The sequence below is a fragment of the Lipophrys pholis genome (assembly GCF_963383615.2).
Source record: "Lipophrys pholis genome assembly, chromosome: 19".
NCBI lineage: Eukaryota > Metazoa > Chordata > Actinopteri > Blenniiformes > Blenniidae > Lipophrys > Lipophrys pholis.
The window spans coordinates 8035327-8055170 of NC_137647.1; the positions used below are offsets into that span (position 1 = coordinate 8035327).

A 19844-nucleotide genomic window follows, 5' to 3' on the forward strand; every position below is an offset into this window, starting at 1 on the left:
TCCGCTCTGTTTCCTTTTGACCAATAGGATTTGTCGATACGCGGGACTAAGTAGTCCCGCCTCCGGGCCGCAGCTTCTGTCATTCCCGAGAGGACTGCTTGTTGTCAAAATGGAGTTCTTACTCGGAAATCCTTACAGCACTCCCGTGGGCCAGTGTATAGGTACGTTTGCCGTGAAACGACCAATTCGTGGACGTGCTGCCTCGAGCACCTTACGGGAGTTGAGAGCGGACGAACGTGTGTAGAAATACCGAGCTAACATCCATCAGTGTAGCAAACGAGATCCACTTAGCTAATGTTAGCCAGCTAAACGACCCAACTTAGTCCATTAAAATCAACTTCCTCCACTACAATCACGTTTACTGAGGTTTTCTGGGAAATAAATTGGCAGCAATGATTTTAACAGCATAGTGTCACGGCTTAATGTGTCTAGCATTAGCCCCAGTTAAGTTCCCTGATAGTTTTCTGGACACTGGTTAACTGTATAGTCATCCCCCCAAAAATGGGAATAGTTTAGTTATCTTTTTGTTATTCCATGAAAAGGTGTATTATAAGTTCCTTTTCGGTTTCTCTATAATTTTTTGTTGGTTATACTGATGATCAGGGATGAGAAAATCCCCACCTTGGACTGGATGGATGTTGTTTATCACGCCTCTTCTTTGACAACATTGCCCAGGGCCTTAACACTTTCTCACTTCCTCTCCAGTACATTAACGTAGATCTTTCCTGGGTTTATGAAGCTGTGGACACGGTTGTGGCAGAACTTCCTGTTTTATCAATGTTTAGTGAAAGCAGATGTAGAACAAACATCAATGTATGTTATGATCCTGAAGCATTTGTTAATGACATTTGTCTTGTCGGTGTTATGATGTCAGAGGCAAGTCTGTGTAGACCGGAGACTTACTATTTCTATTATTCAACTGGTTTTCCACTTTCTTTGATAAACTTGAACCATGCCATACCTTCATCATTGATGGAACTGCATATTAAACATTTTAGAAGCACGGTGATTACAGGCTCTTCAAACACTGGCTTGCAGTTCTGTAGTTCTGGTCATGGGGTTGATTGAAATCGATGCAGCACATCTTGGATTGCTCCGTTTCACAGAGAGATTTCAGGCCAGGTCTCTCAGTTCAAGTTGCTGCAGCGTGAGAAGCGGTTTGTTGTGGTGTTTGTTGGGTGTCAGCAGGAGGGCATTGGATCAACTTACCGGATACAAAGAAAGAGAGAAACTGACAGGAGATGTTTGTCATTCTGATGCTAAAAAAAATGGACCTCATGCATAATTTGCCACCATATCAAATATTCATCACACCAGTTTTTGTCTAGCTGTGGGTGCAAGTTTTCCTTTTTTTGCAAAGGGGAATGTGTGCAGATAAATGAAAGACTAAACAGCGAAACAGATTAGAATAAGTGAGAGTAGAGAGAGGGGAAGAGAGTCACACAACAGAGCGATGAGCCAGAAAGGGACTTTGTGGCTTTGTTGGCAAGTGCATGGCACAGCTTGCCACTGTTAAAGCCATGTGATTGACTGTATTCAGTGGTGTGGTGTAGATTCCCTTGACTAGGAGAGAGAGAGAGAGGGAGAGAGAGAGAGCGGGAGCGAGCTGACACGTCTGTGTGAATTAATGCACATTAACCTCTGTCAACAAGGCTCAGATTGTTAATTTTCCTTTTGGCATATTTCACATGGAGATTTTCAGTTTTATTCCCTACTTTACTCTCGCCTCTTCTGACACCAGCACTCTGCCCTACCTTAACTCGACAATCCACTTGAGGAGATTACATGGGATATCCAAGAAAAAGTAGCTGGTTAATACTCCGAAAGTCGTTTTCTTTATGCCGTGCCGTCTAATACCCAGAGGCCAGACACAGCAGTGTTTATGAATGTTGGTTTTCACTTCATTCGTCTGTATTTTCGCAAATGGGACTTAAGAGTTTACAGAAAAAGTACTCATCTCTCAGTCGATGCCCAGTCTGCGACAAGTTGATTAGAGAGAGGAGTTCAAGGATGAATAAGTCATGGATGTCAGGCTTATCCAATGGCGAGCCTCCCAAAGGGTAGACGCCATTGTCCCAGTGAGAGACACTTGGGCTGCGCCTGACAGCCTGTTCAGGGCCTCTGAGCTTCAAGGGAAGTTCCTCCTGTCCAAGTTCAAGAATCACCTAATAAGAATCTATTGAGTGTCAGCCCCAGGAACTCGGTTGTAGCTCGCTTCAGTAGAACCCCCCCAACCCCCCCCCCCCCCCCCCCCCCCATTTTTTTTCCAGTTTTAGTGAAAGTCTCGCCCAGATGACTGCGATCCTGAAAGACAGCAGCATCCACGGGCATGATGGATGGATTTGGGGAACAGGAGAGGAAGAAAGAAACAGAGCGAGGAACAGTGACGGCAGCAGTGCCACTTCATCACTGTAGCTCCTCGCAGTCTGGATTGTGTCATTTCCTGCCTGTAGCTAAAATGCTATTAAACAGTAGGGTGGAGTGTGAAGGGGACAGCAGGTCACTGCACCTTCTGTTTTTTTCCCCTCCTGGCTGTTATAATAGTGACGCCTCAGTACACAGCTGCATCACACTAACAGTCAGTGTGTCGCACTTTTCCATGAGACGTCGACTTTCCACTTTCCAGCTGACTGCTCGGTCCTTTCAGTTAATTTACTAGAGTTGGAGGTATCGCACGAACAGATGGTGGGCGAGAGTTTATAACTCACGAGGGTGTCTTCCCAGACCTGGAGATAGCGCTGTTATGAGAGTGAAGAATTGTGGCAGTCTCACCTGTCTGCTGATCCTAGACTCATGGCTTCACCCTTTCGACAGACATTAACAATTAGGACATAAAGATCTCTTGTTTGCACCGGCAGCGGGGAACTATAATGCAACATGAAGCATGTCCACTGGAATTTGTAAGAACAAACTGCTTGTATCGATTTTTTAGTAAACTGCCATGTCACGTTATTGCTGTTGCACAGTTTTATTAGACAGTCATTTTACCCGTTTTGTCATGAAACCAACCTTGAACCAGTGACTTCCCACTGTGGGGTGAAAGTCCTAACCACTTCAATTCTGTGCCGCCCCCAAACGCCGCCACTCTTTCATGAATTATGGTAAAAGTCATCGTTCATTCTGAATCTGATCAGAGTTCACAATTCGATCGAAATGCAGACTCCTGTTTTCATTTTTTTTTTTTTCATAAATTCGTACATGTAATCTGGCCAACTGATTGAATAAGTTCATGATTTACATTTAACTATTTATTATGGTTTTTTTTAGGCGTTTACCTGTTAGCGAGACGCTTGGCACTAAAGTCTGTCATCTCATGCTGACTTCCTTACACAACGGTTGTGCTCATGTTATTATGTAAACCATGGGGTACTTAAATGAGTGTGGCTCAACTTAAGTGCAGGCGACTACTGGGCTTTGACAAAAATGCTGCATTGCGCTCATTCAGACAGCTGGCCGAGTGCAAACAGTGGCTCAGCCATCCAGACTAACATTTACTTCGGTGCTCGTTGCTCTGCGCAGTAATCCAGGTCCGCATGTTATAAACACTCAGGTCTCCCGTGTTTGTTAAGAACCAAATCTGGGCTGTTGTTAGAGGTTGTTTCTCTTCAGGAGCCACATCCGTTCATTTTCAGTAATGATATGCTGAGTGGCGGACACGTTAGATGTTGGGAAAGAGCTAACAGCTTCCTGCATCAAAATGGCCTGCTTTGAGAGCCCAAATTAAACCGATGCCTCTCAAACATCATTTTTGTAAGAAAAACACAGTGGAGGCTTCAATGGGATTAACAATTCATTTGAACTCTTGTGTTTTCCCCTCCAGAGAGAGCAACGGATGGAGGCCTACAGAATGAAGACTGGACCCTCAACATGGAGATCTGCGATATCATTAATGAAACAGACGAAGGGTGAGCGGCTGCACATTCTGCACACAAATTCAAATTAGGGTTGTGATTTGCCTTATCGGCACTTTCAGGCGTAATCAGTGACTTTTGACCACGCAATGATTTGCTAGGAAACTTTTGACGGTTTAACAATGGAGTGGCTGACAGAGCGACTCGTGCAAAACACACTGACGGCAGCTATTCCCTAACAGACACCGTCCTCAACAAAGACGCCCTTTGTTTTCCTGAGGTGTCGCTGGCTGACTAACTGAATGAACGAATGAATGAAGATCTTATTTGAGCCTCTTACATTGCTTGAATGCCCAGCCTACACGGGTGTAGAAGCCTGGACGCTTATCATTTTTCAAGCAGAAAAGCGAACTCTGATTCTTCAGAAGCTCGATTTAACTGCTGGATATTAGGAATAGCTCTGAGTCAGTGGTGTCAAACTCATTTTAGTCCAGGGGCCAAATACAGCCCTATTTCATAATGAGTGGTGAAATAGTTCGAGCATATCTTTGAAATGTAAACTTTAGAGCGTTTCTTTGTTGTGGCGCCAAGTGTACGTTTGAAAAGGTCTGTTTTGCAAAAAAAACAAAAGAGTTAGTACCAACAATTCCTACAAGTTCAACATGAAGACAATTTTAATGATACTTTCTGCTTCAAAATACAGTTAAATGTCTCAGCTTTGGTTTCTTAAGAAAACAATGTTAAAAAGTGGATGGTTTCTTTGAAATGTTCGCAATTTGCTTGGTGGTTTGTAGGTCAGTTTTGGCCCTCGGGCCTTATGTTTGACGCCTCTGTTCAGTCAGATTGATAGATTTGGTTGGACAGACGTATACTTCGAACACACAAGGTCAAAACATAACCTGCCGCTCCACCAGGGGGCACAAGAGATCACATTTAGAATGGATGTAATAAACTTTCATTTATTTAACTTTACGAAAGCGAAAGTGTCAGCCAGGTCAACGTCTCAGCATATGCTCGGTTTTTGTTGAGTTTCTTTTATCTAAAATTCACGTGCATTTTAAAGAGAACTTTGAATCGTTTTTTTGAGTAGCACTTTACTTTACCGTTACTTTTTCACTTGTGGTATCTGTATCTCGGAGAAAGAAAAGCCTTTTTATTTTTTTCCCTCACAAAGCGAGGCACATTCATCATCCAGACTCTGGTTAGACGTGGCTGTCAGAAATCCCAGCAGATATGAGCTGGATCTGAAAAAAAAAAAAAAAAAAAAAGTAACTTTTTCAGAAGAATATTTTAAATGTTTTCCCAGAGTATGTCTTTTTTCTCTTATTTTCTGTTTTCAACATTCTTCATACCCACACACACACACACACACACACACACATACACACACACACACACACACACACACACACACACACACACACACACACACTCATTGTTTCGGCATGCAACGCCGCACTCCCTCCGTCGCCCTCAGACACACTCTCACACAGCAGCACAGAAGGGAGAGATAGACGGGGTTCAGCTTCACAGAACACAGAAGTTTTTGTCTTCAAGATGTTCAAGCAAGATCGACGACGTCTGGTTAACGCCACGGTTTGAGAACCGGGAGACTCTGCAGCTGCAAACCACGTTTTCTTAACACATGCTACATTGTGCTTTCGAGATGATCGACTGTCTCACATTATGGACGTGACCACAGATGGTAAATGCTGGGTGGAGGGATGGTAAATTGAATGCCACATCCAATCCCAAATAATCCGAAATGCATGATGGATGGGTGGCATTTTTCGGAGTCTTTGTCATAGTTGCTTATCCAATTCAGGATTGCGGTGGGCCGGAGCCAGACCCCAGCCGATGATGGGTGAAGGCAGGATGCATCCTGGACAGCTCACCTGTCTTATCACAGAGACAGAGAAAGTCCCACATTTAGAGTGCTCAGTTTACATTAAAACCCATGTTTTTAGACTTTATAAGGAAATGAGAGAACCAAAATTCAACAAAAACTGTCAAAAACAACCAGACCAGAAACATCCTGCAGACATTAAATTCACGAAATCCACTCACATGGTCTCTCAGGATGCTACCGATCACATTTTCTGCTCCGTCTCTGTCCGCTCCGATCAGTTTCAGCTTCCGCACTTGGTGAACGTACCGTAGCTCGTGAAGTTCATAAAAGCTCATTACGTCTCATCTGCGGTGAAGAGATGAGGAGTTTTCGGCAGAGAGCCCGCCTGAACTCCTCATGCATGGACAGCTTTGATCTTGCCTTGGGAGAGACGCGTAGTCATGCAGAAAGAAAAGAGCGACAGATGGCGCGACGGTGCTTCTCTGTCTTAGTCAAGCAGTTACGCTGACAGACTGACTCGCATCTGTTAGCGTGGCACAGAAAAGAGTTTATTCCAACAAAGTCTGGGATGCTATGCTCACTCTCAGCAGGGGGGAGAGGGTGGGGTGGGGGTGGGGATTTCATGCACCTGTAACTTTTCTGCGGTTTCTCTTTGCGTAGGCCAAAAGATGCGATGCGGGCTCTGAAGAAGAGACTGAGCGGGAATAGGAACTTCAGGGAAGTGATGTTGGCGTTAACGGTAAGAAGTTTGTGACCAACCCATTTTTTAAGCTTTCTGGGGACTTTAGGATGACAACATGACAATGGTGGGCCTTATCTGAACATAATTGTCTTTTTTTTTTTTGTCCATTTTTTTTCCAACTTATGGTCAGTTTTCTCATTTGAACAACACAAAACACAATGTCAGTTATAATTACCTTCACTCCTTATGATAGCATTTATAGATGATCGATTTTCCTCCTATATGTTGCTTTAGTTTTGAAAAGAATGAGTCCATAACATCTATCGCATCAATAAGCTCCGCTTCCTCTATGTCTTCTTCTTTATGACTACAATTCTTTTAGGCTGCCAGTAAAATCTTCATCAGGTTTATTTTGGGTGTTTTTCTTGCATGTTTTGCTGAGTTTCACTTCCTAAATATAAGACATGTTTTTAGGTAGCTGTAATATTATTTTCAAACATTTCCACACGTCATCCTAGTATTTTGTGATTGTGGTACTGTACTAAGACAAAAACGTCTGTGTCCCATTCTGGTGTCCTCCCAGCATCCACCGGGGTTGTTAGGAATGACAGAACGGATCTATGATCGACAACTATCAAATGATGACGAATAACTTTCAGTCTCCACTCAACACACAGGAACCCCTCCTCTGCCTCCAAGAGACAAATAGTCAAACTGACGTAATCCCCAAAGCAAACACTCCCTGGCTCGCCACAAAGCGACGGATAAAAGGTGTTTACCACAAAAGACAAGAGGAGCCCTACAAGCTGTTCTGACCAAATCAGTCAGCCAACAACCTCATAGAGAAGGTTCCATCAAACAAAACAAAACCAAAAAAAAAAAAAAAAACGTTTCCAAAATGAATCACTAAGCAGCCGCCGAGGCACGCCAGCTTCAGAGACTTCGCTGTGGCCAAATTGAGGAGCTTTGTTTCAGGCAGATAAGCTGCTTCCTGAGAGCCAGATGAGGTGCAGGTGTGGGAAAGAGGTGTGACTGACTTGAAGGGAGAGAGAGAGAGCGGGAGCGAGAAGGCATTGTGTATTGATTTGAAATGCATTTTGTGTTTCTCTCTGAAGGCCGTGTCCGTACTCTGGTTTCCTCCCGGTACCCTGCACAAAGTTTCACGTGTCCTGATCTTGAGCTCATGGTCATTAAATTCTGCTGTGTCACTTCTACCAGCCTCCATCACGGCTATTTTTATCGGCCCCATCTCACTCGTCTTTCATGTTGTTTACACCAGCGATGCCTTTTGAGCTTCACATCCACCCACATCTTTGATATCGCTGCTAGTTAAAATCTTCCTTGGTGTGGCAAAATCATGTCTCTCCGGTTGAGTCCTCCCAGTCACCCCCCCCCCCCCTTTTTTTTTTCAACAGGTTTTCTTTTCACTTCTGATCTTTTTTTGTTTCTTTTGTTGCTCCTTTTCCTTTTTCCTCAGGTTTTAGAGACATGTGTGAAGAACTGTGGTCACAGGTTTCACATCCAGGTGGCCAACAGAGATTTTATCGACGGCGTTCTGGTCAAAATCATCTCCCCAAAAAGCAATCCTCCAACGATCGTGCAAGACAAAGTGCTGTCACTCATACAGGTACGGCTGTTCTTTTCTTTTTTGTTTTTCCTTGTACGAAATAGTGCAAATCATGCCAGATTTCAACTTTTGTGCTGCGATTCAATTCCCTGCAGCAGATCGTCTGTCTTTATTTAAATTATTTATAAGGACTTGTTAAAGGAGGCACCAGCAGTTTCCCTTTTCAGAGGGTTTGGCATGTGTTTGAGAGGATTTCAGAAGGTCGTCGTAGTGGCTCGCACTCTTGACTCGTAGCAAGAATGTCCCTGGTTGGACTTGGGGGACAGTTTTTCCTTCAAAAGTCTGAAAACACACACACATTTGAGGCTATGTTGTGTTACTAAATGGTCTCTAGGTCTGAATGTGAGTCTATGTTTGCCTTTAGAAGATGGATGAATGTATGTTGATAAGGCTAGCAAATGTTTCTGAAGTAAATCATTTCATTTCCAATATTTGTTCTATTTTCAATGTCCCTAATATCATGTATAAACAATGTATTGACAGGCCTGGGCTGATGCCTTCAGGAGCAGCCCTGATCTAACTGGCGTGGTCCATATTTATGAGGAAATGAAGAGAAAAGGCATCGAGTTCCCAATGGCAGACCTGGACGCATTATCTCCCATTCACACACCACAGAGAGTAAGCGCAAAAACACAAGCACACTTTACTCTTCATCCTGGAAGTTAATGTTTTTTTTGTTTTTTTTGTTGTTGTTGTTCTCACAGGGTACACCAGAGGTGGATCCAGCTATGATCAAATATCTGGCTCCTGCCTCACCCGCCACAAGGACACCTCAGCCTGCCTCACCTGCTCTGTCTGGCACACAGGCGCCTGATGCGCCAAGTCCCATCACAGCAACCCCCGAGCAGGTGAGGAGCAACAACCTATAAATGACGATACTAAGTCGGTTCATTCATTTGATAAGATATGGTCTTCATCCACAGTTTGCATGATTAAAACAGAGGACAGTGTGTCACTTTAATGTCATGACTAACTCCTGCTACTGCGTCGCTTATACAAAAAAAATGTTCTTTCACCTGGTGTGCTTTCAGATTGCCCGGCTGCGAAGCGAGCTGGATGTAGTGAGAGGAAACATCAAAGTCATGTCAGAGATGCTCACGGAGATGGTCCCTGGACAGGAAGATGCTTCTGACTTGGAGCTGCTTCAGGTTCAAAACACCCTCTGCTTCCTCACATTCATATTGATGATTAAGTCTCACTTGAGACAATTAAATAGGATAGAATTCGCACCCATAATGATCATATCTGCTGTAATTTAGTTTCACTTGATCCGACCACCAGGGGGAGTAGTGTATCAATTTTTCTGGCTCACAAGGACTCAAGCGATCAGCACAGTGATTCAATAGTTAACACTTTCAGCTAAAGTCCTTTCTGTGAGGTGTTTGCTTTTTGTGGGTTTTCTCTTAGTACTCCAGTTCCCTCCTGCATTTCAAAAATGTACATTTGAGGCTAACTGGGAACTTTACTTTGCCTGTAGGCGTGAAAGTGAGCGTGTGTGGTTGTGGTGACCTGTCAAGGGTTTATCCTGAGTTCACCCACAGTCAGCTGGGATCAACACCAGCAGGGCTGGATGAAGCAGTGTAGAAGATGAATTGAAGTTATCAGTCCACCTTTCCAGGCCACACTCCCACACTGTTTGTGGTGAAAAATATCAAATGCATGCATATTGAATTTGAAGACTTGACCTGCAGGCACACAGCTCATTCACATTAATTATTCGACATCATTGTCATTCTTGTGGTCAGAGTGTTCAGAGACAGTATGGCCGCTCTGAAAAGTGACCGTGATCATTTTGTTTAGCCTTTCACATGATGAAAGTTGCCCGTCCTCCTGCTCGAGTGTGGTAAAAAGTCTCGGTCCTGGCAATTAACCAGTGTTATGGAAACTCACGCAGAGTTTAATCTGCTCAGGCTAAATCCACTCAGGTATTTGTGTCAGCTCCCAGGATCTGGCCCTGCATTCAAGCGCCCATGCCAGGTGTCATGGTTCTTCATACCCTCACTGACTTGCGGCATTAAATGCAGAATTTAGCTGAGCTAAACACTCGCATTCATTGAACACTATTGAATGGTGTAACTCGTATGTGTCTGACTAAGCGATATGATTATGGAGGATTGATGAGCGATTAGTGGACAGATGTTTTTGTTGTGTTTGTCGCGCCTGCTCGCGCATCTCGCCGTGGCTGTTCCTTCCCCCATCTGTCCTTCTATCTTTTGGTTTATCACTTTCTCTAATGATCAATCCCCCAAACTATCCAGGAGCTGAACAGAACGTGCCGCGCTATGCAGCAGAGAGTTGTCGAGTTGATTTCCCGCGTCTCTAACGAAGAAGTGACGGAGGAGCTTCTGCACGTCAACGACGACCTCAACAACATTTTCCTGCGATACGAGCGGTACGACACAGCAACCCCATCAGCACATGTTACGTGTTGGTTTGATAATCTCAATTAGAGACGGATGGTTTCAAATGAGAGGCTCTTGATGGGATTATACCCAAGCTTGTTATATTTACAGTGGTAGCTTGTCCAAACAGGCTATTTTGGAGCTCTGAGCTCGACCTGTTGTGAAGCACCTTTCCCCAGCGGAAAAATCTCTTTCATAACTTTTTACATCGGAGCCTCACTAATTATTTTGCAAAACATTCAAAACATTTCTTTTTGGTCACAGGTATGAGAGGTACAGGTCCGGTAGAGCTGCACAGAACAACGGGGTGAGTCCATCAACAGAATCCATTAGACTTTTTCTTTTTTCCTAGCGTAGCATTTTATCCCATTGCTTTCATATTTACATCTTTTCCTTTTTTTTTTTTTTAAACTTGGTAATGCACCTACATCTGTGTCATTACACATGCTATGAGAGCTGTTCCAGACATAAATCACCCCTATTCAGTAACTTAATTATTAATGAGTCGTTACTGTCTTATTATAGCTTCCACTGCATTAATATGTAATGCAAGTGGAGTGCATTTTTAGGCTTTTTGTAAAGCTGGATGAGCACAGCTCTTCCAATCTGCTATTGAAAGTGCACGTTTGCCAGGATCGGACGTTTGCCAGAGGACTGGGGCATCTCTCACTACACCCACAGAGCCGGTTGTGTTTGCATCTCGTTGATTTTTTTGGTGTGCTCTTGTCTGTTTGTGTTGTGGCTAGCTGATGGAGGCAAGTATGACACCAGTACCACATTCAGTTCCAGCCAGCGTGCTGGGATGAGTAGGGTGATGAATGCTAACACGTCTGTTACACAGGTTTTAGACCGATGTGACGTGTCAGCATCATCAGTATCACTGTGTATTGTATGTCTTACTCTCCCCTCCTAATGGCTTCCAGTCAACCTCTGTTACCGGTCCCTTGCGTAACCTCTATTCCACAACTTCTGACCTGCAGTGTCGTCTCAAATTATGTAGGAAAACCTGTAGATTTTCCTTTTGTGTGGCCTCTGTTTAAAAATGATAGACTAAACACTGCTTCATTCCTTAAAGTGAAAGCCCAGCAGGGGTTTTTCGTTCTGATGACTTTCTCCGTCTTCCTTTGCATACTCTGTCAGATGCTAACTGAAGCCACGGAGGACAACCTGATCGACCTGGGCCCAGGCTCCCCCGCTGTGGTCACACCCAGGATCACATCCAGTCCTCCACCCAGCTCCTCTGTAGGGGCCACAGCTTCCCCGGCCCACAATGCACCTGCAGCCTCACTATCCACTGCATTGTCTGGTCTTGGTAAAACAACCATAATGGCTGAATATTAGTATTTTAGATTAGCAACAAAGTGTGGCACATTTCAGGTTGTCTGTTCTGTTTTGTAATCACTCCAGCTTCGTCCCATTTTAAACACAAATTAAATCATGTCAGGGCTGCAACAGAATTACCGATGTGAAATGACCTGACGCTCGATACAATTTAACGCACCTCCAAGCTTTTCCTGTTAATTTTGTTTCGCTCCGGGCAAACTGAAATGTTCAGGCTCGACCTTTGATGGCCGTATCAGTCTCAGTTTGTGTTCAACAGGTTAGCTCATATTGCTTTAAAGCAGCGTGCTTTAACACAATAAGTGTCCTCCTCTGCTCGTCTCACGTCTTGTCTTACTTTTAAGGTGTTCATCAGAACTGACCTGTCTCAATCTTCCTCCTCCACCCTTCATCCCCTCTGTTCTTCGACACCCCCCCCCCCCCCCACCCCCACCCACCCCCTCCAGATGTTGGCTCTGAGAGTGTAAGCGGCACCCTGACGTCTCTATCGGGACGCAACCAGGATGACTTTGACATGTTTGCCCAGACCAGGAGCAGTTCTCTGGCTGAGCAACGCAAAAAGTGGGTCTGGATTTCATTTTGCTTCTCCGTGAGCACACATCCCGTGGTGTTATTAACCAGGGTGTGATTTCTTTTAATTAAATGGCTATTCATAACCACCTTTAATATTTAAACTAAAATTCACCCATGGGCACTCTTAGCCCATTTACTCCACACTCTCCGTTGCATAAGAGGTTTTTTTTCTCCTTCCGTAATAGCATCATAATTCACTCTTTCATGTGTCCACTATCCCTTAACCTGGTCTGTTCATATCTGCCTACGTGCATCATTTGCTCTTACCTTTCGTAGAGTGGCTTTTGACTTACAGTTTATTCATATTAGGGATTTTCTTGCTGTCTTCCAGTGGATTCTTAGTGTGGGATAAAGAAAACCAAACTAATCAAGATGAAGGGATGCAAGTTTTCTAGTTGGGATAACAAAAAGTGTAAAGTCGGCATTTTTTTTTTAAAAGATTTTTTTTTTTTTTTTTTTTTACTGTTGAGGCTATTTTTACATAGGAAATGATGCCTCCTCACTGTTCCCCAACATTGTGGATTTCTAGATTATTTTTGCAGATTTAGTACCGCATTTTAAATACGTGTGTGTATGCTTTTTCTTGCAGCGTAAAATATGAAGACCCCCAGGCTCTGGGCGGCCTGGCTTCTGCTTTGGATGTTAGGCAACAGAACGCAGGAGGGGTGAGTACACTGAAGCATGTAGTGTTATGCAGCTTTTACTCCGCACGGAGTGTGAGAGCTGTGTTATTGACATGGCTGGCAAGCCTTCTCCCAACAGGGTGTCCTCAGCCTCTGGTCACTGAGTGCATGTGATCGTCTGTAATACTGTTTGCCCTCCTGTGACACCTGCTCTGTTTGCACTGATATTTGAACATTGACCAAACTGAGAGCAAAGCAACTATTTCTCATTCCGATTGGAGGGAATATTGTGCTGCTGTTTGCGATTCGTAGGAATCACTTTGAAGCCAGTAAGAATGGGTGTAAGAAGGAGTCATTTGCTTTGTATGCACTATTTGCAAAGCACTACTACTCGTTGTGTAGTGTAAACTTAGAAAGTCACTGGCTAGATTCAAAATCGGTCGCCGTTATCTCTTGAGTACATATTGCATTATGTTTGCATGATATCACCGGGTACACAGATAGATCTGCAATCTGAACCACACACACACACACACACACACACACACACACACACACACACACACACACACACACACACACTTGTATTGACATATCCCAGGTGTAGTACGTCAAACGTCACACTATTTGAAGTGTTGTTTTCTCTCTTTGCTTTCTTCATTTTTGTCTTTATGGAACAATCCTTCACCGTTTTCTTAATTTTCCTCTCTTTCTACGACAGTCATCTCTCTGCACATTTGACTTCTCCTCTGTCTCTCTCTCTCTCTGCACTGTGTGCTTTGCTGTGGTGGGGCTTTTCTTCTCTTGTGTAAGGTGTTATTCTGTTGTTGATTCAGCTGAGGGTAAAAGGGGATGATAACCCAGCAGATCAGGAGCTGCCCATAGACAGCTGGCTTATTACCCAAGGAATGGTGAGGACTTCATCCACAGTGTGTCCTCCTTCCCCTTCCCTCACGTTCACCATCGTTTCCGTTCTGAGCCTCCTCCGCCATCGTCCCCATTAAGCTGCTCTTCATTTCCAGCCTCGTCTCACTGCTTCGTCCCATCGCTCTCATATCAGACCTGCTTCCCCTTTGATATTCACCGTCATGTCCAGTACAGAGGTTGCACTCTAGCCTTTGGGCAATATTGGCTATATATCAGAAAAAAACATTGGCATTTTTCTAATTCTGTTCCTGCTTAAGCACTCATCTCTGTTACACTTTTTAAAATTGGGCAAATTAAGCCAGTAATTAATACTGATTTATACCAATCATTATTGTTTTGTTTATCCCAAGACCAACTTTTCTGTCTGAAAAGTGCATATATGAGCATATGAATGCATATATAGCTTAGCAATTGAATATTTCTTTTCAAAAGTAAACTGTAATACTGTAATATAAGCATTTCTTTACGTTGCCCACCTCCACTGTCCTCTGCTGGAATGAACACTAAAACACTGCAGCCAGCGCTGAGGCTTCCTTAAATGTCACGTAATACGGAGCCCGATAGTTCACCAGGAACTTTGATCGAGCGCCGTCATCCCATCACGGTCACGTACTAAATCAGCGGGGGAGTTCAGACACTCGGGCTGCGCAGCAAAACCAGTCAACAGCAATGAATGCAGCTGATAAGATATCATGAGACATCAGGTGAGGTGGTTTGCTGCGTGGCTGTGAGTATTTATTAGATGTCTTCTAATGATCTGTGAACCTTAGATAATAGCAATTAACACAAACCTCACATACTAAATAGAAGTTAACTAACGGATGAACTGATAGATGACTCTTTAAGGACGATGCCATCCGGGTGCGATTTGTTGGGGTGAAGAGGGATAAAAAGCCGTTCAGGTGAACGTATCCCAATTTGTCTGCTTTATTATTTATTACCGCTGCGAAGACCAAAGTTTATCTTCCTTTCATTGCGATCAAAGCCACTTCAGCTCCGGACAAAACACCGCAAATAAATGTCTAAAGCCTAATTAAAGCACAGGCGTCAAATCTCACACAATTTGAGAATTAAACTCATGCATCAACTCTGAACTCACACAGTTTTTTTTCCACTCTAGAATGGGGTTGAATTTCCAGCTAATCCGTTGGTGAGGAATTCCATCAGTGCTCGATTTGACAGTATCGACATTCTGCAACTCGCATTATTCCTGTTTTATTTGTCTTTTTTTTTCCTTCACTACATCATCACATTTATTTATTTTTCACAGGAAGTTGTAAAGCTTTGCGTTTGTGTTAATCATGCACTCCCGCTCCCCTTTATCACAGATCGCACCCTGAATGTCACGATTGTTTTAATGTGCCGTTTTACACTTTGAACTTATATCAGTTTAATAACCCACCGTTACAATTGGGACGAACTTCTAATAGCACTGTTTTCTACAACATTCCCTCACCTATCGCGCAGCTGCATGTATTTATTTTTTCCCCCCCTCTCTGTGAATGACTTCCACTGCCCCACTGCCTTGGCCTTTTCTTTGATGCGCGTAAACTCTGATCTGAAAAGGAAACCCCACCAGTGTAATTGTGCTTCATAACGGCCTCAGGAAAAGAAGGCTCGTGTTCTCAGTAAGTCACTTTGATGTCTGGTCAACATCAGATGCGGACGTTGACTTGGGTCACGTAACGATGTTGAAGACAAAAACAGCGCAGTTCACCAAGTTGTCGAACTACTTTGTCGCCGCGCTGAAAAAGTTTCCCACGCCGTCATACGTTCGGGTCACTTGGTGCTCGCACAGACGGGAGCGCAAGCTCGCGCCATCCACTCTTGACATGGCTTCCATCATCACTGTCACCGCACGCCATGCAGCGATGCTCCTGCTCCGTGCGCCCAGTGTTTACGTGTGCGTGTGCGTGTGTGTGTGTGTGTGTGTACACTGTGGGATTGCCCTTCCTCTCGAAAAGTCCCTGTGCCTTCAGCGTTTCCCATCCAATCAATCTCTTAATCACGTTCAAGCGATTTGCTAATTCACTAATGATGTGGAATAATTAACGCTGCTGTGTGACATTAGTCGGCAGCTGCTAAGCCATGTCAGCACCACCGAACTAATGAGAACAATACACAAACTGGGAACTCGTGTTCTCACGTCTCAGAGTGCTGAGTGGCAGACCACTGCACAGAGTTGAGAGAGGTTGAGCGTATCTTCTCAGCCACATTTTTCTTTTTCATTCCAATGTTTTGATGTGATTCATTTTTCCTTATACCCCCCTCTGAGCATTTTTAGTGATTCCTGTTCTTTACGTGTGTGTTTGTGTTTGTCTGTGTGTGTGTCACAACTTTTGTTTTTGTTGTCCGGGTTGGGTGTCTTTATGTTATGTGGCTTTGGTGCTTCCCGCCGGGTTTGTCCATGGCTTTGCTCCATAGATCCCTGTATCGCAGTCCTCTGTCATGGATGACATAGAGGAGTGGCTCTGTGCTGACGTGGTGAGACTTCTTTACCTTGATTTATATCTTCATTTGATATTCTCTCTCTCTCTCTCTCTCTCTCTCTCTCTCTCTCTCTCTCTCTCTAACACTTTGGTTTGACTTTTCTTTGACAACCCATTTCATCCATTCATCTCACATAGTCACTCACTTCTGACTTTAGTTTCATTTAACTTTGCATCCGTTTATTTTCCGTAACCTAATCTTGTCTACCAACGAGGAGTCCGACTTCAAATGCCAACAGTGCTAATGATAATGGACCCGAAGCAGCTGCAGTGGCTTTTTCTTAACTTATGCATGTTGTGGTTGTGATCGGCTCAATAAGGTTCCTTGTTTTGCCCACGTGGGAAACTTGTGGGAGGACGCATGAGTGAAGGATCCCTCATGAGCCGCTCTGAGTGGGATTTGTCTCAATTTGTGTGAACTTGACAAACATTTGACCTGTTTGCTGTAATGTATCAGCACAGTGTTGCTGACTGTGCGCTGAGGTTGCGGACAATTCCCTTATTAATCGACCATGCCACAATGCTCATTGGATGTTTTTTTCTTCTTAATAGAAAGGGGACGGTGCTGAGGAAGGTGTTACCAGTGAAGGTACAAAGTCTCAAATGTGTGAAATTGTAATGTTTTGCCTCTTTACTGATAATAAAACTGCTGGCTCTCAGATTTCCATATTCGTGACAAATCCATTTGTTTTCTTTCAGAGTTTGATAAGTTCCTGGAGGAGCGCGCTAAGGCAGCAGACACTCCCCCTGATGCAAACCCTTCGCTCCCTGCTCGTGCCCCCAGCGGCTCCCAAAAGAAGGCTGAACGGACGGAAGACGCCCTGTTTGCCTTGTAGACAGTTTGTCAGAAAACCTCGGTCTCTCTCTGGAGCGTCTTCAGGTCGATGCCCTGAACGCCGCCCTGGCCCCCGAGCTGTCCTTCAAGTCCCATCTCATTGCTGATTGGCTGTGGTGTCGCAAGTGCTGTCCACCTTCTTCTTGTCTTGCCACAGTGTAAATCTTAACTTTCAGAGGTCCAACATGTTTACGGCGCACTACTGTGTCGCGTTTAGCTTTATATGGATGTATTAATCTGTTAATGTGGGATGTAGTACTCACAGCTCTGGATCTCATTTGTTATACCCCACCAAAGGAAGGCAACCTAACTTGTCTCTTGTGTTTAGAAAATCTGGTCTTATCACTGCGAGATCGATGGGACATCCCTCTCTTCGGGTCTGTGCATTGAGTCAGTACAGAAGCACACAATTAGTATTATATTGGGTTATTTTACTGCATTCTGCTAATTGCTTATTTATGCATTTTTCTTTTAATGATTTGTTCTGTGCTATGTTACTAGCGCTGATGTATTGGTCACGTCTTTTTTTTTTTTGGGGGGGGGGTTTTATTCCTACAAATATTCCAGTTAAGAGTTGTAGCGATGCTTTTGATACTGAGATGTGTGTGGAATGACAACACCTATCAGTACCCATTTTTGCAAACGCACTGAGGATATCAGACCTGTGTTAGGAGGCTATTGTTGCTAACGAGGAACATAATCAAATCATAGCTCTTAACCAGGTATGCCGGCATTTCTCTAATAAAAGGGAATAATGGAAACAAAAAACACAAAATATTCATAGTCAGGGTTATCGCCAATGTATTTAAATGGCTTAAGGGGAAGGGACATGCCCCCGGATGATTTCCAAGTCTTTTCAATCCAGCTATACACTTCAAGTTACACATGCCTGTGAACAGGCTTGAACACTTTTAGCCATTCCAAAGAAAATGTAAAGGCTTTAATGACCTACTAGTTCTTTATTGTACGTCAAACAGTAAGGACAGTCATGTACTACAAATATTCTGGGATCAAAACCATTTTCCTCCCCTTGGTGTATTTAATGTCTGTGCACTTTGAAGCAAAAAAAAAAAAAAAACAACAAATCAGTATTTTGTCCTTTGTGTTTACAAGATGGTAACTATTTTTCTAGGGAAAGGGGAATTGAAGGACGAGTTTGTTTTGCACATAACTTTTCTAACTGTAGTTGCAGCTCTTGTTTGCATATAGGTGGATGGACTGTCTAACTTATGATGGCAAGAAATGGAATATATATTCAAAATGACATTTAAAAGCAGGATGCGATCATAGCACACATAATCAACTAAAACATATAGCTTACAATAATGCACTGTTGTAAAAGAGGTATTCACATACGCAAACATTCACAAAGTAGTATTTAATCTATATACCTCAAATTGCAGGAACTCCTGCACCTGGTTACCAATGTAGTGAGATATAATATTTGATAGGAGAGAGGTTTATGTAATATTTAATCCCTGTTAGTTCTTGTTTTTTTTTTTTTTTTAATGGTTTCTGTGAGAAGAAAAAAGGAATTTCTACCCTTCATTGATCTTCACAGGTAAAGCTGAAGCATGCAACCAACACAAAAACACTCCCCTTGATTTCAGCTATCAAAACACATATTTTCAAACTGCAGTGATTCATCTGCCACGTTGGAGCTGCTGCCAAGCATTTCTGTGAAGGACCGGGTGGGCAAAGTAGCTTCTGACGGGAGTTTGTCTTTGTTTGACATAATATTGCACTTTGAATCGAAAACAAAATCAAATTCATTCCAGTTCATGTTGCACTACATTTAAAAGACAGTTTTCTTTCCTTTGATTTGAGACCAAAAGCCCTGTTAATCAGATAAAGCCCCTTAAAGTATCCCAGCTATAAAAGCCCAATCATGCATCAAACGTGGAATTACTGTTTTTATGAGTCTCTGTCTTCTTTGAGAAGGGAATAGTCCTAATTCGTTATTCTTGTTAACAGATGCATTTAGCATTTTGTTTTGTCAACATGTGCTTGACTACATTTTATTTGAAAACATTAGCCATGATTGAGCTTTAATTTCCTTTAACGTTCTATGGTAACATGGTCATGTTGGGATGCCCGCCAGGTTATTTGGATCTCCGTCAGTTCTGAATTAACTACATGCAAACTGAACAAAGACGAGAAAATGTAACCAGAGATCGTAGTTGTTTGTGTGTTAAATATCTTTGGATTTATATGTGTATTCTGTTACTTGCTTTTATGACGCCCGAGTCCTGATTGCAACATGTATTCCTCGAAGTGGTTACTGAATGTCTTTAATACTGCTGCGACGGAATGTTTTGTTGGTTTTGTGTGGACATGGAAAAGAGGTCTGTTTTTCTGTGGGTGAGTGTTCCATGTCTGCTTGGCTGTACCGTCTGTTGCCATTACTAATGGTCAGATTTACATTTGACCAATGCACGTATGTAACTGCCCAATAAAACACTAGCATTGAGTGACCTCTACCTCAGAACTGTTTTATTGTTATAATTGGGAGGCGTTATGATCTGCTGCTCCTTCATTGACATGCTGTTGCAACATGGGCTCAAGCTTGCATTGTGGTGGTCATTCATTATCACTTGCGCCTCACACCCCCTCCCATTAATTAAAGCCCACAAATTGTAAAGGGC

The 19844-nt window shown here is 43.3% G+C and overlaps 1 protein-coding gene across 3 annotated transcripts; it reads left to right on the plus strand.

Annotated features, from left to right (window-relative positions):
- Positions 1-48: 48 nt before the first annotated feature.
- tom1l2a (target of myb1 like 2 membrane trafficking protein a) lies at positions 49-18284 on the plus strand. Of its 3 annotated transcripts, XM_080487924.1 has the most exons (16): positions 49-161; positions 3821-3905; positions 6361-6439; positions 7860-8009; positions 8493-8627; positions 8714-8857; positions 9041-9157; positions 10268-10401; positions 10676-10718; positions 11552-11723; positions 12199-12313; positions 12915-12990; positions 13785-13859; positions 16300-16359; positions 16917-16953; positions 17064-18284. In XM_080487924.1, the coding sequence occupies exons 1-16, from the start codon at positions 110-112 to the stop codon at positions 17198-17200; spliced, it is 1611 nt and encodes a 536-aa protein (XP_080344050.1). In that variant the 5' UTR covers positions 49-109; the 3' UTR covers positions 17201-18284. The 3 variants fall into 3 exon arrangements, with proteins under 3 accessions (XP_080344050.1, XP_080344051.1, XP_080344052.1); XM_080487925.1 differs by lacking the exon at positions 13785-13859; XM_080487926.1 differs by lacking the exons at positions 13785-13859; positions 16300-16359.
- Positions 18285-19844: the final 1560 nt, after the last annotated feature.

Excerpts from the sequence above, each read along its gene's own strand:
- tom1l2a (XM_080487924.1), top strand. The coding sequence starts at position 110 with ATGGAGTTCTTACTCGGAAATCCTTACAGCACTCCCGTGGGCCAGTGT. Across the intron at positions 9,158-10,267 it reads CTGACTTGGAGCTGCTTCAG|GAGCTGAACAGAACGTGCCG; the intron begins GTTCAAAACACC and ends CAAACTATCCAG. Across the intron at positions 13,860-16,299 it reads GGCTTATTACCCAAGGAATG|ATCCCTGTATCGCAGTCCTC; the intron begins GTGAGGACTTCA and ends TTTGCTCCATAG.